Source organism: Protopterus annectens, chromosome 2.part0 (assembly GCF_019279795.1).
Source record: "Protopterus annectens isolate FY-2018-M chromosome 2.part0, PAN1.0, whole genome shotgun sequence".
In the NCBI taxonomy this organism is placed as follows: Eukaryota; Metazoa; Chordata; order Ceratodontiformes; family Protopteridae; genus Protopterus; species Protopterus annectens.
This window is the reverse complement of record NC_056728.1, coordinates 33,527,291-33,548,828: the sequence shown is the minus strand read 5'-3', so window position 1 is coordinate 33,548,828 and position 21,538 is coordinate 33,527,291. Positions and strand designations below refer to the sequence as shown.

General features: G+C 37.7%; 1 protein-coding gene across 1 annotated transcript in view; it reads left to right on the top strand.

Annotated features, from left to right (window-relative positions):
- The window catches only part of UNC80 (unc-80 homolog, NALCN channel complex subunit), a 5,631,640-nt gene that overhangs the window by 3,453,778 nt on the left and 2,156,324 nt on the right, over nucleotides 1-21,538 (top strand). The window contains exon 34 of the mRNA XM_044060513.1: nucleotides 15-146. Coding sequence (XP_043916448.1) covers nucleotides 15-146 — 132 coding nt within the window. The remainder of the gene's footprint in view (nucleotides 1-14; nucleotides 147-21,538) is intronic.

Genomic DNA, 21,538 nt, shown 5'->3' with positions numbered 1-21,538 from the left:
TTGTGTGTTTTTAGATTCCCCCTCCAAGTATAAACTTCACCTTACCCTCACCTATTCTTGGCATGCCATCTGTCCCAATGTTTGATCCACCATGGGTTCCTCAGAGCAGTGGAAGTGTACAGGATCCAATCAATGAAGATCAGTCTGTAAGTAATAGCTTATCATTGGTTATATACATTTTTCATGGAATAATTATCTGACAGTCCTTTTTAGATTTCTCTTCTAGGGATTACAGTTTACTAGTGATGTGATAATATATTCAGCATTTCCAGCCCTGAATTATATTTATTTGTATGTGATTACCTACAATTGTGACACTTCACTGCGTTATATTGCCACTCTTCCTGAGAACTGTAAAAGTTCAACCAAAACAAGCTTACCAGACTTATCCACCTCTCTCCATACCTCTCAACCATACCGAATTCCTCAAAATTTCCCAATTTTGAGGGCAAAATAATAGGGTGCCACGAATTCCTGAGTGGCCCCTTTAAATTCTGATTTTTTTTTTAATTTACAATTTTTACTTACCGCTGACACCATTACGTATTGCCAGCATATCCTACAACATCATCAACAAACAGGGGCATGCATGATGATGTCAGCAACGCAGGACAGTGCCTGACTGCTTGTTGGAGACTCGTCTTAGAGTCGGAGAGATTTAAAAAAAAGTTGTGTAGTTTATGACCATCTCATGACTTGCAGCAGCCAGCCAAAGAGGACATCATGTACTAGGTTCAATTACATTGCAATGGAGAAGGACTGTATCTCATGGGCTGCACTGTTGGCCATTGGACTTGTGGACAGTAACTGTACTGACAGTAATATGGTAGCAAGGATCCCAACCAGTTTCTTTTCTGTGGGACGTTGCTGCAAGTAGCTTTGCAGTTTGTTCTGTCTTAAAATAGTGAAGCCATCTCTGATTTTTTTATGTTTTGGACGAAAGGAAAAAAATAACGCTGTTTAAGAAATGTGTAGTGGTGTACCAGATTATACTTCACATCAGTCGACTCCTCACACACTGGTTGATGGAGACAGTGAATTTATTTATTTGACATTTGTTGACTGGGATAATCCAACTGAGCTGTTGCCATTTTTCAGCGGAGGCCCAAGGAGAAAAGCTCTAGAATTATAGATAAAATTGAAATTACTACAAAAATTGATTTGTCTAGATCCATTTAAATGCATGCTGTTTTGTGGATACTGGATGATGAAAAGTTCTGTTTTTTGTGATTTATTTATAGTGTGTTGACAAGGTAACATTCTCATTCAGAATACACTGATTTCAGAACAGCCCAGGTGTACTGTTTACACAATGACACAGTCATAACTGTAAATCCAGTAAACTTGAATATGTGGCCTTATAGAATGTGCAACGGTTTTGTTTCTAATTTCACAACCTGTACAAGTGTACCTCTGTGACCTGTACAAATATTATTCATTGGATTTTGTTGGGGGATGTTCTCACTTTTTATTTTATCGTATTCATGGGTGAACAGCTGGCAGTTCTGTATAATATGCTCTTGTTGGGACTCTGCTGAAGTTAGTGGATTACTCTTCTGAATGACCACGAACAGTGAACAATCTGGAAAAGCAGTGCATTCTGTTATGAAATGGCTCCCAATTGTGTTTTCAAGCATAAATAAGAAACTTACACTCTGATAAGTTACTTATATATTGGTGTGCAAACCCTCTGTGAAAGAAGGAGAAGCAAAAATGCTGGAGCAGTTAAGTAATAACAACAAAATCACTACCAATGTTTTTCCCAACATAGCCAGAGACCATTTCCTGACAATTCTTTTGCAAAGCAATTTTTCTCCAGTCAGATATAAACTACCCGGAACACAGCTGCAGTTAATCTGGCAGGTTTCTTCAATAAATCAATCTCATCTTGACATCCACACATCCCAAGGCTAACAATAACCCCTCATATGCCTTCAAAGATTACAGTTTCATGTAGTAACAGTTTTCATTTAATTTCCCCATGTCCTTGTTCCACATACCTCCAAGATTACAGTCCCACCATAAAGAAGCAATCGCAGGTGGTACTATTTGAAAGGTGATAGGTAATTTACCGCTTGTCATCCTCACGTCTCTCAAAAATAATGTAAAAAATTAATAATAAAATAACTGCCCAATACACACACACACAATCCTAGGGTTTTCTAGACATTTCTGTTCAGCTGACAGTGGCATCACACCAAAAGCAAGAAGAAGCTGTGCTGGTTTAGTAGCATAGTTTTGTTTGTAATGTTAACAAACTCCTAAATAACAAGAGCTGAACAATCTGTCATGTAGCAGTTACAAAATTAAGTTGTAACAGAAGACCAGACATAGGTTGGACTTGGTAAACCAAAAACACAAATCACTAATAAAATTACGAATTATGAGCCAGGAGACAAAGTACCCAACGATCCTTCCAAATGGAAACTAATCTTCAGTGAATAACTGAACCAAAAACCACCAGGTGGACAAGGAATAAATCCACGGACCACATTTAATTAAAGCGCTTTTCGTTTGCTCGAATGGGCAAACTTCCTCAGAATGTAGTGTTAACAAACTCCTAAATAACAAGAGCTGAACAATCTGTCATGTAGCAGTTACAAAATTAAGTTGTAACAGAAGACCAGACATAGGTTGGACTTGACCTCAAGCTCAGAAATAGAGAAAAGGTGCTGAATTAAGAAATCATTATTTTTATATATAAAAGGCTGCATGTTTATTTTAACTGTCTTCTGAAAAATACATTCTGAGACCACCTGCAAGTATTCCTTAATGAGGGGGGAATGTGGGGATCTCTGTTAAAACACATATGGACTTGGGAAGAACATGCACATTCCACACAGAAGGCATCACTTTTAAGAATCAAATCAGGGAGCCAAGACCTGTGAAGCAGCAACCTGCTAAGTGATGCACCAGTATTATGTTCAGACACACCGTTGCATCAAGACACATCAATTTATCATTATATTAAATTGTTGTGAGTGCTTGCAAAGACTTCAGTAAAAATCCTGCTGAACATAATATCTTTGACAAGTATTTATGTGACTGTTTAAATTTTCGTTTTGTTTTTTTTTTTTAAGTTTATGGCACTTGGGGAATTGGTTTAAAACTTGTCTTAAACTAGTCTTAAATAGACCAATTAAAATGTGATTATTTTCTTATTCATATTTTACTGTTTTGACAGAGGGACAAAGATTGCAATTCCTAGTATTTATCAGGACAGCATAGTTGCCTGGTGGAAAGTTTTTGGACACATAGCTCCAAGACATGAGGTTCAGTCCTTGACCCCCATTCACTGGCTGTATAGAGTCTAAATGTTTTTCCCATGTCTGCTTGAGTTTTATGCAGGTTCTTTCAGCTTTTTTTCCCGGTTAGGGGTCACCACAGCAGAACCCCGGTCCGCTAATGATTGGCAGTAGATTTTCATGAACGCTGAGGTGCCAGCTCGACGTCCAACCTTCAATGAAGGCATGCCCATTTACGCATGTCTTTCGAATACCCACCCAACCGTGGGGAGGAAATGCAGACTCCACACAGAAGGCACTCCCCGCACTCCAGCCAGAATCGAATGGGAGAACCTCTTGCTGTAAGGCAACAACGCTACCGCTGCACCACCGCGGATGTATTACTGCAGGTATTATAGTTTATATCTTCCTCTCGAAAATATGCTGGCTAATCGGCTATACTAATTTGTTTTTGTGTGTATTGTATTTGCCTCTGTAACCCTCCCTGTTTAACTCCTCTCTCCTACCTTTCTCGCACTCATATCCCTCAGCTGAATTGCTGATACACTTCTATTTATCACTGTAATTCCTATTATCTCTATTTTTGTCCACTTGCCTCTCCATCATACATGCTTACTGACTGCCTCAGTCTTACTCGTTTGTCATGATTCTGTGATTATCATTGCTAAATTGTTCCTTGTATATAACTTCGCACCAAGTTTAACATTGTATATATACTTCTTGGACAGTATAATTTCCTGATGCTTTCTTATGTCATTTCTGTGTTTTTATATCTGTTTGTGTTTTTTATCTGTCTTGTTATATTCTTGGAACTTTTCTCCCCAGGCCTCTGCTTAAAACGGATAACTGGCTCAGGTGGACACTACCCAGTAAACAAATGTAAATAAATAAATGCATCCTTTCCCTTATGGGTCACTACATTCTGGGCCTTTTGTCATAGATATGTGTAGGTTGGTTGACTGGGTTTACTGACCATCCCACCTAGCTAGATTACAAATGATGCATAATAAAATAGTAAGTTAGTTTGATGTGATGTCTTTCTAGTGGTCTTGCTTTTGTATGGTCATTTATAGGGATAAAAGTGACACACCAAAACTGGACTAGCCTGGTGAATCCTTTTAAAATTGCATCCACTACTTTTAGTGTTATAGATATTGCACATAGCATCTGCATTTACATTCAGTTTTCATTTCAGTGGTCTGCTATTTGCCATTTTTTCTTTAAAACTTGTTACTGGCAGTACTGAAGTGCAAGTGTATACAACATGGAAGGGTAAGGTTACAGAGCAATGAAGGATAAATAAAAAAAGAAGACGAGCCATTATTACTTTTTCAGTTTTGTTGTTTTAAACATAAACACATGCTGCATGTTAATATAAATAAATTGCTCTGGTTATATTTTATTTAGTATTAGTGTAGCAGTTTATTTTTATAAAAGAAAATTGTACTTTAGTTTTATAGAATTCAAAGTTGTATACATGTTTATGTTAATATAAATAAAACTCTGTTGTTCTGGTTATATTTTGTTTTGTTTAATATTTTGTCTGTTCTTCAACTTGTGCTTGAATGTCGGTATCCTTCAATTCAATTGGAGTGGGTAGGGTTACATAATTATGTGTTCAAATTTTATGTTAATCAGTATACAGATTTTTGGCTAGTTGCACCTGTGCCTCTTTCTCTCTCTTACCACTGTTTGGGGATATTCACTCTAGCCCCACCTCTCCTCCCACCCTGACTCCTCGGTAGTCTCCAAAATTTATCCTAAGCCAAGCCCCCTTTCCTACTTAGCCCACCCATCTCCTTTCAACACACAGACCACACCACTATCACCATCACCATTAAAACCCATCACACCAACCCTAGACTCACCCAAACAGCTTAAATTAATTTCCTTAAATACTCATAGCATCTCTAATAAAATCTCAGAACTCCACTGCTGGATCTCCCACAGTAAAACAGATATTCTTACCATAACTATAACCAGCCTAATTGAGATGGGTATCTTGAGACAGTGTAAGAATTGTCTCATGGTGTCTGACAATCATTGATTACTCAAACAGTATAACCCAGTGTGTGAGAGATGTACATATATAATATCCTTGGAGGCAAAAGCTTTGTACACAGTAAACTCAGGCACCAAAATCGTCAGCAGTACACCACACATCACACATTTCCAAGGCCATCACAATACACATTACACATCATAGGCAGAGATTCTAAAGATTAACTTGCCTAAGTCTCAAAGACCTCTAAAACACAACACGGGCACAGAGCTCATTCAGCATATTAGACTTACTTCCTCACATAGCACAAGGAGTCCCAAGTCATAGGTGCTGAGCCTGTAAGGAGGCATCGACCCAACTAAACAGTCTTGTTGTAGTTGTTGTAGGTGGCTGCGTTGTAAAACGTACAAATGTGCCTTTTACCAGGATGAGCATGGAAAGAGTGACGGTTATTTGCATGTCTGATGCTAGGATCCATCAGACCATGCATGCTCTCAAGTCTTTGAAAAACAAATGTCAGTATGACTCCGTCATAGTTCATGCTGATGTGACTGACTTGAGGTGTACCTCCTTGGACTATATGAAGAGAAACATGTTGGAGCTCTAAGACTATGTGTGTAAGGCAGGTTTGAGTCTAGCACTGAGCAGTATTCTACCTTCTCCAAGGATGATACCTTGATATGAGTGAAACATTATTTGCTTCAGTAATTGGCTTAGTTTTAGGTGTTATTCAGGGAGGTCCAATATTTGTCAGCCTGGGAGGATATGAGTGACAGACCATGCTGCTTTGCCAGGGATGACATGCATCCATCTCCTCTAAGGTTTCAGTTATTGGCAAAGACACTGTTTATATGTTCATAGGTATGTTGTAGGCTAATGACCATAAGGAGCTTTTTAAACCTAGTCATGCATCCCAAATCTCTGACCAGTTCTAGTACCCTTGATAAGTGCAAGCAGGGGCTTGCGAGATGAAACATTTACAAGCAGGGGCCAGGGAAATGAACCGGTGTCAGGCCAGGAATGAATTTCCTTTTACCTATCCAGTTGACCAAGTTAAACTTGAATTATGTTAGGGAGAAACTCTGCTTTGCATGGATGGGGAGCTTGTTCCAGAGAAAGGGTATTCTCTGGGATACATACCTGTTTCTCCAGCAGGTCCTGTTTATACCACATGCAAAGTTTATGTGTTTAGAATGGATAATTTTGGTGCTGTTTGTTTGGCATATATGCAAGAGGCCTATCAGAGTGGGGTCTGACAATGCCTTGTATGGCAGGCGTAGGTCTTCCCTCAACAGCCTGTTGGAGACAAAGTACAGGGATAGGGTTTTGAGGTGGTCTGCACAGGGTATGTTACTTATGCCCTGTATTCTTTTAGTGAGGAACCTCTGTGAACAGAGTACAGGTATAGGTCTTTGAGGTCGTCTGCGTAGGACATGTTACTTATGCTCTGCATTTTTTTAGTAAAGAACCCTGTGACTGTTCCAGTTGTTGGATGTGCCTGGTTAGGTACATACCAGAGGGGACATTGTACTTAATAATAGGTCTTATGAAAGCTGAATACAGTGGAACAGTGACCTCTTTGGACGTTGCTACTATACCTTTGTTTATAAGTTGCACAACATAGAATGGGTTCCTTGCTATTGTAGACGTGATGGTCAAAGGCTAGATAACAGTCTGTGTTCGTCCCCAAGTCCCTGACTACTTGGTCAACTCTTAGGGGTGTTTTGTCAGTGTGATAGTTACCAGGGGTGGATGACTTCCCGAAAAGTACTATTATGCATTTCTTGGCATTTAGTTTTAGTCTGTGGCTCTGACACCTGTTATTTGCGTATATCAGCCTTTTGTGAAGAACATTTGTGTCTGCTGGGGATTCTTTGACTGCTTCTAATTTGCAATCATCTGCAGATTTAATCAGCCTGAAGCCATTAATGTTGGCCTTGACTTCAGAGTAGTAACTGTCTAAAAGGAGTGGTCCCAGTACTGATCACTAAGGGACACTACTTGTGACTGATCTCTTTGTAGAGATGGGCTCCCTAATTCCAACTTTCTGGTTCCTGTCCATGAGCCAAATGGCTATCCACTGGATGACATAAGGGTTTATACGTAACCTCTTGAGTTTGTCAATGCCAAAGTGGGGTGTTGTGTCATATACCTTGGCCAAGTCAAGGTAGGCAGTGTGAACCTTTTCGTCTTCATCCGTTGCTTTGGTGACCTTCTTAAAGAAGTCCACCAGGTTGAGTAGGCATGACCTGCACTTGATGAAACCAAATTGGGTTGAGTCCAGTATCTGGAGGTTTCCCATGTCATTATTGATCATTTCCATGATAGTTCTTTCCATGGCTTTCCATATGGGACTACAGACTTATGGATGTGTAGATGACCCATTTTTGTATAGAGGGGTGACTGTTGCTGTTCTTCATTTATGAGAGACAAAGCCTGCTTGGAGGCCACAGAAAAATAGGAATTTCAGAAGGCCTGATACATTATATCTTGTGTTATTTCGAAGGCATTCTGGGATGTTGTCTGCACCTAGAAATAGATACACATACTTGAAGGAAATCAGGTCCAGCCTCTGCAAAAATCCAATCTATTTGTTCCACAAAGAGACAGTCCAACTTTTAACGCCACACATACAAGTACGTTTTCGATTCATGTTCTTCTTCAGAAAATCAAAGACAAATAAATTAAAAGAAGAACCACTCCTTATATACACAAAGTATGCCATTAATTAATTAATCAACTGGAATATTTATCCAATTTGAAATATTTAACTCTTGAATTCCTGATATACTGTCTTTCAGATATGGCAGACTATTTTTATGAAATATTCAATATCTAATGTTATAAAAATACTCTATATTATATAAATATGAAATACAGACATGTTGCAAAATTTTATTAATAAAAACTTTCTAACTAAATAACTTTATTTCATCATTTATAATGTATATGAAATAAAATTTAGTTTATGTTATATTCTGGCGCCATCTTGTGTTGCAAGTGACACAAACCTGAATTAAAAACACATAATAGTATTGTTTATACAATTATACTTTCTAATAAATATACATAACATTTATTGTAAGAATCAATATAAAATAATAAATATACAATCTATGTTACTTACACCCAAGTGTACCATAAGGTGTGAAAATATAAAATATTAAATCTAACAAATTTGATAATGACACATAATAACCATGGACTCATATATTTATAGGAAGGTATATGTAAGTCATATGGAATTATATAAGTTGACAAATTCTAACATATAGGGCCAGGTATGGGAAATATAATAGGACCTATGATAGCATTATAATTTTGCTGCCCTCATCTTCAAAACTGGTGCAATAGAAATGATGTCATTAAGCCCAGGGGGTCTATTTGCTTCAAGAATAATTTGCCAAATTAATTCTTTATATTCAATTGATGTTTCCCACGGGCCACCTCTGACGTCCTTATCTACCACTTCCAACACAAAAAAAGTTATATATTGCCTTTGGACAACTAACTTTATGTCTGTATAATGCATTTCTAACACAATTGGTTTTTATCTCATAATTATGTTCATAAACTCTATTTTTGAGTTTTCTCTCCGATTTACCAATGTAAAAAGCCTCACAGATCCTACATATCGCAATGTAAACAATGCCCATCGTTTCACAATTTGCAAAACATTTACTCTCTATAAAAAAATCCCTACTGGGGATATAAATTGTATTTTTTACCAATATATATGGGCATTGGGAACATCTTCCACATTTGTTTGTACCAATTTTACCAGATCTTATTACACCCTTCTGTTTATTACTTTCTAATATTGATTTAATACATCTCCCTTTTCTATAGGTGCATTTCAATGGTTGTTGGAATAGGCGTCTTAAATCCGAAAATTTATCAAACCTTGCCCATTCCTCTTCCAACATGTTCTTAATTTTCCCTGCTTGGCCACTAAAATCAATAATCAAATTTCCATCTAACTCAATTTTTTTCTGTTGTTTATTAACAGACCATCCACTACCTAGACCTAAAATGGGTTTAAATTTAGTTGCTCTACCTTGTTTTACTTCTTCAGAAATCGCAGCAATAAGGTCTGGGGGGTAATTGCGTTCCCTAAACATTTTGTATAAAAGTGCACATTCCTCATCAAAATCACCATCCCTAGACGTCATACGGCTAGCTCTTACATACTGCCCTTTCACCACACTTTTCTTCTGATATTGGGGATGGGCACTATAGTAAGATAAATATGAATTTGAAAATGTGTCTTTTCTGAAAATTCTTGAATAGAAACCCCTTTCTTCTTTACCAACAAAAATATCTAGGTAAGTAAGGGCTACTTTATTCATCTGGAACGTAAACTTCAGGAAGTCAGTTGACTGTGAGATATATTCAAAAAATTATTTAAATTGTCCCTCAGAACCTATCCATAAAAAGCACATATCATCTAAAAAGCGTTGGTATAGGTTCCAACAGTGCTTAAATGGGGAGTTGATAATATATTTATCTTCCCATGCACTTAAGATGATATTTACTTAGGTTGGGGCACATCTAGCACCCATAGCTATACCTTGCACCTGCTTGATAAATTCACCTTCATAAAATATAAAATTATTGCTGAGTACCAAATCCATTAGGGTCATAATTAAATAAAAATCATTGTTGTTAAACTTACCAAAATCCAAAAGGGCTTGCTCAAACCACTTCATACCTTCCACATGGGGGATAGAAGAGAAAAGATCCACTATGTCTATGGTTATAAACATAACCTCTTTCGAAAATACTTCCGGTGTTAAATTAGCCAATAAAGACCACGAATCTTTGACAACTGCATTACCTGATAGTGACATAACCTTTAATTTCTTATCAAGCCATTTTGCGATAGGCGCTGTCACAGAATTAGCTGAAGCAACAATAGGCCTCATTGGTGGGTCATTGATGTTCTTATGGACCTTAGGTACGCCAAAGATGGTGGGGATCATAGGTTTTTCCACCTCTAAGAACTTAAACGTCTGCATATCGATGGACCCTTCTAACAACATATCATATAATACCATGGCTACCTTTCTATTACCAATATTTACCTCATTGAGTGAAGCTCTAACATATTTTGTATCGTCACTCAGGAGTTCCATCATCTTTGCTTCATATATCATTTGGTCCATTATTATAGTTCCCCCACCTTTATCTGGCTTGCATACCCTAATAGAAGTATCAGTACTTAACTTTTTGAGCAATACAAATTCTTCTTTTGTCATATTATATCCAACCCTGTCTTTAGTTAATTCCATCCTAATTTTATTTTCCATTAATAGTTCAAAGTTCTTTAACTGAGGGTGGAGGGGTGGGTTGAATGTGCTTTTACGTCTTAACTCATTCTTAGTATTCCCACATTCATACCCTTGAAATATAATTTCAAAATTCTTCTTCCTAAGAAACAATTTCAAATCAATCAGTAACTTGGTGATATCTGCTTTCTTATTGGGGACAAATTTAAAGCCTTTAGAAAACAATGAAAACCAAGTCTCATTAATATCCATTGAACTATAATTGAAAATGTTGTAACCATTATAACTCCATACATGACCATCTACCTTTATATAATCAGATCTACCTACCACTGGGTCTGTTCTCTGTTGTAATTCTGGTTGCGGTTCTGGTTGTAATAACCCATTTGGCGACCTCGCCCCCTCCCCCTCCCCCTTAACTGAAAGTTTTTTTGAAAGGCATTATTTTGTTGGTAGTTCTTAATTCTTTCTGACCTTCTTAACTGGGGGAATTCTGTTTCATCATCCACAAAAACATCATTATCAATAACTCCTTCATTCCCTATATGTCTATCATAGTCATGGTCATATTCCCCATTAAACCCATTATTTACTTTGTATGGTCTAGGTTTAGGATAGGCTATGTTTTCCTTGTATTCATGTATATCTCTATCTAATTTTTTACATTTTCTTTCATAAATATTTCTGATACCTTTTTCTATCCTTCCTAACATCTCATGGTACTTTTTTTGATTATCTTCCACAGTGAAAAGCATATCAGAAATAATGACATTATTCAAATTTTCAATTTTACTATTCAAAAAATCCATTTCCCTTTCATTCTCACTGATAAGGGCTCTTAAAATATTCAAACCACACTTATTAAAAATACCTAACAGCTCTTTATGTAATTCGCCTCCTTCTTTAACCCTGTTTGGATACTTGAATATACGTAGACCTTTTGGAACAATGTCCAAACTCAAACATTCTTTTAAATAAATGTTTTCTAGTTCAATATTCTTATATCTAAACAGAAATTCATCCAACATTTTAACATTTGTCAATTTAACATGTTGTCTGCACCTATTGATGCAATGTTCTTGGTCTTAGAGAGAGCATTAAGGACCTGTTTCCTAGTGATAGTAGGGGGAGTTATATTTGGTGGTATTTGCTGAGGGAGGGTTGAGGGGGAGAGAGAGGTAAAGTTGAAGCTGAATTTGTCGGCCAGCAGGTTAGCTGTATCTTCTGGCTTGGTATAAGTGCATCCATTAACGATGAGCTCTGCACTCAGTTGTGTATTGCCTTTGAGGTTGCGGGTATAGTTAAACAATGCCTTAAGGTTCACCTTGGCCTCTGAGGCCAAATTTACCTCAGATTTGGCTTGGTAGATTTTATTTATCATGATTTTCTTCCTGTTGATTTTGTGATTCCACCAGTTTGGCTTATTTTTTGGATTAGTTCTGTCCTTCTTCTTGGTGGGTACAGGTGCCTCTATGCAGCTATTAACTTGCTTGTGTTGGATTTCTATGAGCAGTTCCATGTAGGCAGCAGTGTTCTCAGGGTTTACTGGGACTTGAAATTTTGCCATGTTATCACTTAATAGTAGAAAGTTAGACTTAGAGTAGTACATACCAGGGTTAGCTGGGGTTCCGGGTTTTATTTTTACTTCAAAGGAGACCATTTTGTGGTCTGATTTTACCAGAGAAGACTTTACTTTACGGGGTGTGCAGAACTCTCACGTATTAGTGAAGACCAGATCCAGTATGTTTGCACCCCTGGTCATTGTATTGATAATCTTGCCAAGGAAGTTTGTGTTTACAAAATCCAAGAATCTCTGTGCCTGCATTTTTGCTGTCTTATATGATTACAAGTTAATAGTGGGGTAATTAAAGTCACTTATGAATATGTATTGAGTTTGATGGTGAGTGTTTCCAATAAGATTACATACATGTTATGGGTTTCCTGGGTCATAGAGGGGTACTTGTAGCTTGCAAGGAAGTGGTATTGGATTTTGCCTATGGTGATTTGAACATGGAGAAGCTCAAGTGGATTGTCCTATCTGACCATCCTTGAGATATATTTATTTTTGGTATAAATCGAGACACCTCCACCTTTAGTGTATGTCTGTGTAGTAGCTGGTTTAAATGTGTGGAAGGCATTATAGTCTTGCACTGCCAGTATGCTGACTGTGACTTTAAACCATGTCTCAGTGACTGCATAAAAGTCAACATTCTCTAGGGTGAGTAGGGCTTGCAGGAAGGGAGTTTTTTTATTTGGACTCCTAGCATTGAGCAGTAACACCTTTAGATTTTCTCGGTTTTAATTTGCTATGTTGGAAGTACTTTCAGTTTCGCATTGCCTAAAAAACACACTATGGGGAGGACGATGTTTTAGCTAATATTCGAAACCCTAGTAGGGAGAGATGTATACCATCCCAAGCAAAGCAGCATGGTGTATTAGCCGTCTCCTTCTGTGCTGACAAATATTGCATCCCCTAAAAATGACACTGGAAACTATGCCAGTTATTAAAGTCAGTCATTTTCTGGTCATATTGTGGCATCTTTCTTAGAGAAGGTAAAATGCTGCTGAATGTTAGACTCATACCTGCCTGGGACAGATATTCCATGAGCTCCATGATGTCTCTCTTTATATAGTCTAAGGCGGTACATCTCAGGTCATTTACAACCACATAGACGGTCACTTAATCATACTGGTAATTGTGGTCCATTGACCGGAGTGCATATGCAATGTGGCAGATCATGGCCCTAATAAGTAACTGACCATGACTTTCTCCTTACTCATCCTGGTGAGGGGGACATCAGTGTGTCTCACAATGAAGTCTGCAATGACCAGCATGTTGAACTGTGTGGTGACTTGCCTTGTGGGCCTAAAAGTAGAGGCTCCATGAGATGTGGCTGTATCTGTTGATGTGGGTGTTGTTTTGAAAGAGTGCATTTGGGACTGCTGAGGGTATTTGTTATCTGTATTTTATCTAGGATGTATCTGGGGTTTAGGAAGTTTATATTTAAGTGCTTCAACATATGTGGGTCTTTGCATGCTTCAACATATGTGGGTCTTTGCATCTATTTCGAACTGTTTGTGATGGGTGCAGCATGTATACTTCTGACAACCTTATTGACATTAGGAGTGCGTTTATGTGAAAGCTTTGCATCCAGTGACATTGTGTAACTACATCTCTAACATACCATATCAGTTTGTTTGAGAATTAGCTGGTTATCAGTAAACATTAGGCAGTTTCTACATTGACTTAGAATGCTCATATCCAACCCCATAGTGCCTTTTTTAGGCAATACCAACCTGATAAATCTACTAATGTAATGAAAAAAGCAAAGGAAAATGTGAAGATGTTACTGATTAATGCCAGAAGCCTGAACAAGAAACTCCACTCCCTACAAGCCCTTCTCACACTGGAAGACATTGATGTCTGTGTAGTGATTGAAACATGGATTAAAATACCAGAGTGCACTCTGGCTGTGCAGGGCTATAACACCTTTCACACATTTAGCTGCTGCGCAGGAGGGGAAAAAAGGTGGAGGTGTCTCAGTCTACATCCAGAAGAGAATTGCTTCAAAGCTGGTAAAGCAGCATGATGTACTTTAGCTTCTTTATGTCTAAACAACTATCAGAAAGCTCCAGTACCATATATTAGTTAGCTGTAGAGCTCTCTGTATGATAAAAGAAAGTCTCAGTGCCTGTCTGCAGGAACTAGAATCACTGTCACTCAATATTAAACCCAATACCATTTTCCTAGGTCATCTAAACTAGCCAACTATAGACTGGGAAACCTACACCACCACTAGTGCAAAGCACAGAGATTCTTGGACTTGGTCAATATAAATACCCTTGAACAATTAGTCAGAGTACCCACTAGGGAGAGTAACATCTTGGATCTTGCTTTTAGTATTACGGGAGCTTCTTGCACCATCCCTTGCTTATCTTCATCACTTGTTAGGTCTGCCCGTAAAGCAAGTCTCCTTCAAAATAAAAATGAAACCAGAGATCTCTTCCACTCAAGATACCTTTAGAAGTTTCTTTAAGACAAACTAGTACTCCTAAGTTGTACATTACAAGCAGCTGTACCTCGAAGGAACAAGTGCAGGGCATACCCCATTATCAAGCCCACATGGTGGAACCATATTATCAACAAGCTTTATAGTAGAAGGAAAATCATTTTGACCATATGTAATAAGAGTAATTCCCAGAATATTAGAATCTGTCACTAAAATTAACAAACAACTCCAGACCCTAATAAAACCCACCAAAGCCTGAGGCTAAAATAGCTAGCTAGGCCTAAGACAATCACAAGGCACTTTTTAATTATGTTTGTAATCTCAAAAGCACAATGCAGCAGTGCACTGAGCTGATTGTGAGTGGTTACTTTCACTGAGCCTGAAGATATTGCAAACCTATGGCCAATAAATTTAGCTGTATCTTTACTCCTCTCCCCCCTCTTACAGTACCTCAAGACATACCTGAAACTGTCTCACCTACAGCTATCACACAAGACCAAGTCCTAAAAGTGCTATAAAAACCTAAAAATAGTGCATTGATTGGTTCTGACAATATCCCTGGTTGCATCTTAAATAGATGAAACACTATTTAGCCACAACCCACACAACACTGTTCAGTCTTAGTCTCCATACATTTTTTGTGCTAAGCTAATGGAGAACAGCTGCAGTCATTTCCCCCTGCATAAGGGAATACCTTTCACAGACTCAGGCAATTACAGACCCATAGGTCTGATTAGCCTTATATGCAGAGCCATAGAAAGACTTACAGAATTAATAATTTAGGACATAGGGAATCTCCAAACACTGGAACCTTCTCAGTTAAGATTTGTCAAGGACAGGTCATGCTTACTTTACCTGGTGGATGTTTTGAAAAGGTCACCAAAGTGATGGATGATGGCATAATGGTTCATACAGCATACTTCGAGCTGGCCAAAGCTTTTGACACTGTTCCCCACTTAAGTATAGTAGAAAAGCTAAATAAACTGGGAATAAACCCCTGTGTCACCCACTGGAGTGCCAACTAGCACACAAACAGGACTGAAATAATTTAAATAGGGTAGGTTACCTCCACAGAGAGATCCGTCGCCAGTAAAGTCCTCCAGGGTTCTGTGCTGGGACCTCTCCTGTTTGGCATCTATTTTTCTGGTGTGAAAGCCAATACCAAAGGGCTCTGGCTGACTAAGTTTGCAGAAGGCTGGAAGCTAGGAGCAGTCATTGGTCCCCAAATGACTAAGGCATTCTGCAGGAAGGTTTGTCTCTAATAAATAACTGGTGCCAAAATCATGGACTGAAACTAAATGCCAAAAAATGAATTATTGTATCCTTTGGGTAGTCATTTACCCAAGGGAGTTACCTCATTTACAATGCACCCCTAAAAGGTGACCCACTTGTTTGGGACTTGGGTACTTATGTGGGCAGTGACCTAATTTTTGACCAACAAAGGGATTGTGTTTAGATCTAGGGATGTCATTGCCTTCCTTTACTCAGCCGTCATTAGGCCAGTCATTGAATATAATGCATTCTTTCGCATTATCTCTCCAGACACATCCAACAACTGGAATGCCCACAGACATACCTTACTAAAAGGATACAAGGTGTAAACGATAGACTGCTAAGAGGTGACCTGTGTCTAGCATACAAGGCATCCTTTTATCCATTACTGATGGATTTATTGCAGCTCAGCAAGTCAGATTACATCAAGAGTACTTGGTCTAGGGATCTGAACCTCTTCTGCAACATCAGCATAAATATTTGGAGGGACAGATATATATCTAAAAGAATACTGCTGTTGTGGGACAGACTCCCCCCAGCTACATAAAATAAAGTTCATCCCTGTCTGTATTCAAGCACAGCTTAGATCTATGGCTGGGAAACAGAAAATTTACTCTAGGACTGCCCCTGGACTACTATGGACAGACGCAGCTCCTGTGCATGGGTCACTTTAAATTAAATATGTTATGATCCCAGTTTTTCTCATTAGAGGTAGTATATAATTATCGACCATGGGATGGGTAAGGACAATCTGTAACCAAAGGGGAAAAGTTTTTTCGAGCACAAAAAGGGAAATTGGCTAGGCTTAAAATGGCCCCAAGGGCAGCTAGACTAGCACTTACCTATGAACCTATAATTGAAACATGGCTAAAGTCCCATATACTTGACTCAGAAATATCACTCCCTGGTTAAAATATCATCAGGCCTGATCGAACTAAAAAATAAAAAGAGGAGCTGGAGTAGCTTTACTATACCCAGACTATCTTGAAATTCTACTATATAATAAACCTGTTCCCAAATTCCATAATGCCAAACTCATCTCCCATCTTAAATAAAATAACAATTGCAAATATGTATTACAGTACTCTACATTTTTAGGTGGTAATGCTGCAACCTTGGAAAACATCATAAACTCGATCTCACATACAATTTATAATGAAGTGGTAATGCTAGGTGATGATAATTTTGATTGGTAGATTATCTCCACAAAATGCCCATCAACTAACCTAAACCTATTTGGGTTGTCCAACTCATTTCCTGCCCCACACTTTACAACTGTTTCAAAAGGTGTGGCTCAGCTCTCAACTGGATATTAGTGTCCAAGTCTACTAAGTATGTATCTAGCAGCAACCTCTCATTCCCTCAGTGACCACCTCCCTATATATGTAAACAGACTTGGTACCCCTCATCTCAAACAATACTTAATTAGAATTTTGCATAACCTCACTAATTTTAATTCTGATAAATGTAACAGAATCTGAAGCACTTTAACTGGTCTTTTCTAAAAAAAATTCCACTTGACAAAGTTGTACACAATTTTAACACACTTTTCCTGAAAACCCTCAAAACCCTTGTTCCAGCTAGATCGAAAAAGTGTAAAGAATAACCATACCTCTTGCTTATCCAGTTAAAGCAGACACCTAGTGCATGAAAGAAATAGGACTAGGAAAGACTGATTAAAACATAGATCTCCCCAAAACTTACAACACTTTAACTCTGTCACGCCAATGGAGCTCAGGATGTTTGCTCTGTAACTTCCAGTGGGCGAAACTTAAGCCTTTTGACAGAATCAAATTATGTCCTCACTTTTCAGACAAATGCTCATATCTCTGAAACCATAGGGGTTATGAAAAAAGTATAAATGGCAAACTCTTCAGCACAAATTATTTATATAGTGGTAGTATTCTTTAGGTTCTAGGTCTTAAACCGAATTTTGTAAGTCACAGTAAACACAGTAACTATTACGTTTGTAATATTTTGTAAACAATTTACAATATCTCAGCAACCACTCAAGTTACATACATACTGTCAGTAGCATTTTATTCAGCTAGCTGAGAGCTTTCATATGAAACTAAGGAGTTCTGTCTGTGTTACTTGGTTGTTGAAATATTTAGAAAAATGCGAAAATTATATCTATGTAAATGAATATCATAAAAACAGCAGTTAATATCGCTTTACCTGCACTACACAGAGGTCAAATATTAATGCAATTGAGTTGCCATTGTGTAAGCTTTACGAAAGTTAACACAAAAGGCCTTTGAATCCGTGGAACTCTGGCTAAACCAATCACAGCTATTACTTAACCCTAATAAATCTAAACTACTCATCTTTGCATCTAAACCTGTTCCCACAGACATTACTATATTCTCCATAAACAAAACCTCAATAGAGTTAGTAAATCAGGCTAAACTGCTAGGAATTACTATTGACAGCAAACTTAGGTTTCACTTGCATATTAATAATGCAATAAAAAAGTCTCACTTCAAATTAGGCAAACTTTACAGAAACAAACAATACTTAGACAAATCCATCCAAATAAAACTTTCAAAAAGTCCTCTCCTTCCAACCTTACTATATGGGTCTCCTATCTTCACCAATCTACACAACTCTTTGCAACACAAACTACAGTCCTGTTATTATAAGATTGCAAAATTCACATCAGCCCAACCAAATCGCACCCACCATAGCCAGGCCACTAAAGAACTAAACTGGCTAGAATTTGGACATTACCTACATAACACACAACTTACCTTTTCCCATAAACTCATTTGTAAACCCGAGTGTTGCCATTCCCTGAAAAATATCATTGAACCTTACGTCCCATCCAAATATCTACGCTCTAACAACAAGCACCTACTTAAGGTATCAAAACCTAGTAAAAGAGCAGGTAGCTACCTCTATTCCCATTCCATAACTAAACTGTGAAACACCCTCCCATCATCAGTTACAGAGTTAGACAACATAATCTCCTTTAAAAGAAAACTAAAACAACATCTCATTGATAACCCCAGCTGCGCATACAACACATATCCAGAGCCTCCTTAATGTAGCAAAACTGTTTCGCTTAGCAAATATACTTTTGTATATGTCATACTGTTACACCATATGAGTTATTCCTAATCTTTAGTATCATAGTCCACACATCAATTCAACCATCTTAACACATTTTCTTTTCTCTGTCACTTTCTACTTTTAATACTACCATTAAAAATATGCCATCTATAATCTACTTATTCCCACTACCTAGCTATAAATTCTAACTGTATCTGTCTTACCTTTAAGTTTAACTCTCTAATTCTATATTTCCCTTTTCTTACCCCCCCCAAAAAAAAATTGAGCTGTATTGTTAAATATTTCTAACTGTATAATTTTCCTACATGCTAATGTTCCATTTGTTCCATGTGCCTTTTTACAACATATTTGCTGTTTAGATAGTTTTCTGTATTATTTCCCTTGCTTTATAATTATAATTTTGTTTCCTTACAAATTCATGTAATGATTTTCATGTAACTTGGAATTTTTCTCCCCAGGCCTCCACTGAAAATGGGTCTCAAATCCAGTTGACTTTCCTGGTCAACAAATGTCAATAAATAATAATAAATACATTTTAAAGCCTTGTACATAGCATTGTTTTGGGATTATTGATGCAAATATGAACAAGCAATATTTGACGCCTAGAGGTATCAGTAGGAGGTGACTGTAAATGCACCTGGAGGTGTCACTCGGATGTAGAACTATGTAACTGTACTAACAGATGGAGTAATGCAGACAAGAAAGTCTACTACAATAACCCCTTACTGAATCAGATTTCCCACCCTAAAAAAATACTATTAGTAATATATTCCATCCTGAAACATCTACCACTTCTAATCCTGCCCCAAATAACAGTCCCGCTAAAACAGCTACTCAGTTTAACACACATTTTATAGAAAGAATTACAGCCCTTACTAAAGATTTTCCTCCTAGCAATTATGACATGCCCTTTCCTCAGACAGCAAACTCTAAAACCTGTCCCAACATCGTATATCAAATCACTACTTCTTAAATTGAAACGCTGTTCTCCTTCAACTGATAATCTAAGGCATTATACCTCACGCTGGCTGCCGGTTCCATAGCCTATCCTTTGTCTATTGTAATTACTAGATCTATCAAGGAGTCATATATTCCTTCTCTATGGAAATAAAGTCTTCATTGTCCCTTTTCATAAAGGTGGAACCTCATCTGCTATAACCAGTTTCAGACCTATTGCCATACTATGTCTTCTGTCAAAACTTTTTTGCATTCACAAGCAACTCATTCAATACCTTCTTCAGGAAAAACTTCTGACCCCCACACAGCTCATAGCACTACCACAACCTTATTAACCTTCAGAGATGCTATCAAAGCCAGAGACAAAGGCAGTCACGTTTTCTCTGTATTCCTTGATCTCTCTAAAGCTTTTGAACTAGTCTGTCACCAAAAAGTCCTCTGCCAACTGTCATCCCTTGGGCTATCACAACCTGCATTACTATTGTTTAACAACTACTTAACTACTAGATACTCAGTTTGCTTAATAGCTCATTACCCTTCCTTCCTTTCAATACTGGGGTGCCACAGGGATCATTCTCAGCCTTCTACTCTTTAGTATATTCACTAACAATCTAAATAAATCCTCTCAACAATCTTCCCTCATACAGTATGCTGATGATTCTACCCTAATATACATTTCTGACAGCCTAATACAACTTTGGAGAATCAGTCAGGAAGTCTTTAGTTATGTTGAAAGTTAGCTACAGGATAATCACCTGCTTCTAAATGACAATAATAAAAAAAAAAACTAAATTACTTTTCTTTTTTCCAAAATCTCATTTCCATGAAAAAAACTTTATTTTTTTTCCTTAAATAATACACTGATTCAAGTTAACCCACATACAAAGTAGCAGTACAGTCAACAACAATCTTAATTTCAATGTGCATATCCAGAACAGCATCAAGAAAACCCATGAAAAACTAGGCACCTGCACAGAGTAAAGAAATTTCTTACAAAACTCTACCCGTGTCAACTCTACCTCTTACCCTCTGCCAGATACGGAGCCCCCACCTTGATGAACCTGCAAGTTTCACTTAGTTCTAAACTTGAACACTGTTGCAACAAAGTCACCAGATTCACTTGTAACAAACCTTACTGGGCCCACCACTGTTTAGCACTAAAAACACTTAACTGTCTCAGATTTCCGTACCATCTGTCTTACAGTCAGTTCATTTTAACACACAAAGTCATAAATCCCCATCTGTTTGCCCAGCATTTAGCCCTGTACTCCCAATACTATCTTCCAAACTGTCCCCTACTTTCAAATGATAAACAACTGTTTACCATCTGCAAACCACAAAGAGCTGGTGACATCAGTCTCTATTCCAGTAGTGTTGCTAGGAACTTGGAACAGAATTCTTATATCAGTCAGGTCTGTCTTACACCTGCAGATTTTCAAACCATTACTAAGACATCCTTTCTGACTCCTGGCTTTATCCTTGCTCCTCATGTGGGAAATAACTCTCCTTAACACCCTTTATCACATGTCTTCACCTGCCTGTAAAGCACTAAATCACTTAATTTACTTATAGCCTTCTAATACCTCACTGCATTGTATTTCTTAAACAACTGTACCTACTTGTAAGTACCACAACCAAATTACTCTTCCATCATTACTTCTCTATTATTACTTAGATGTCCTTCAAGGATGC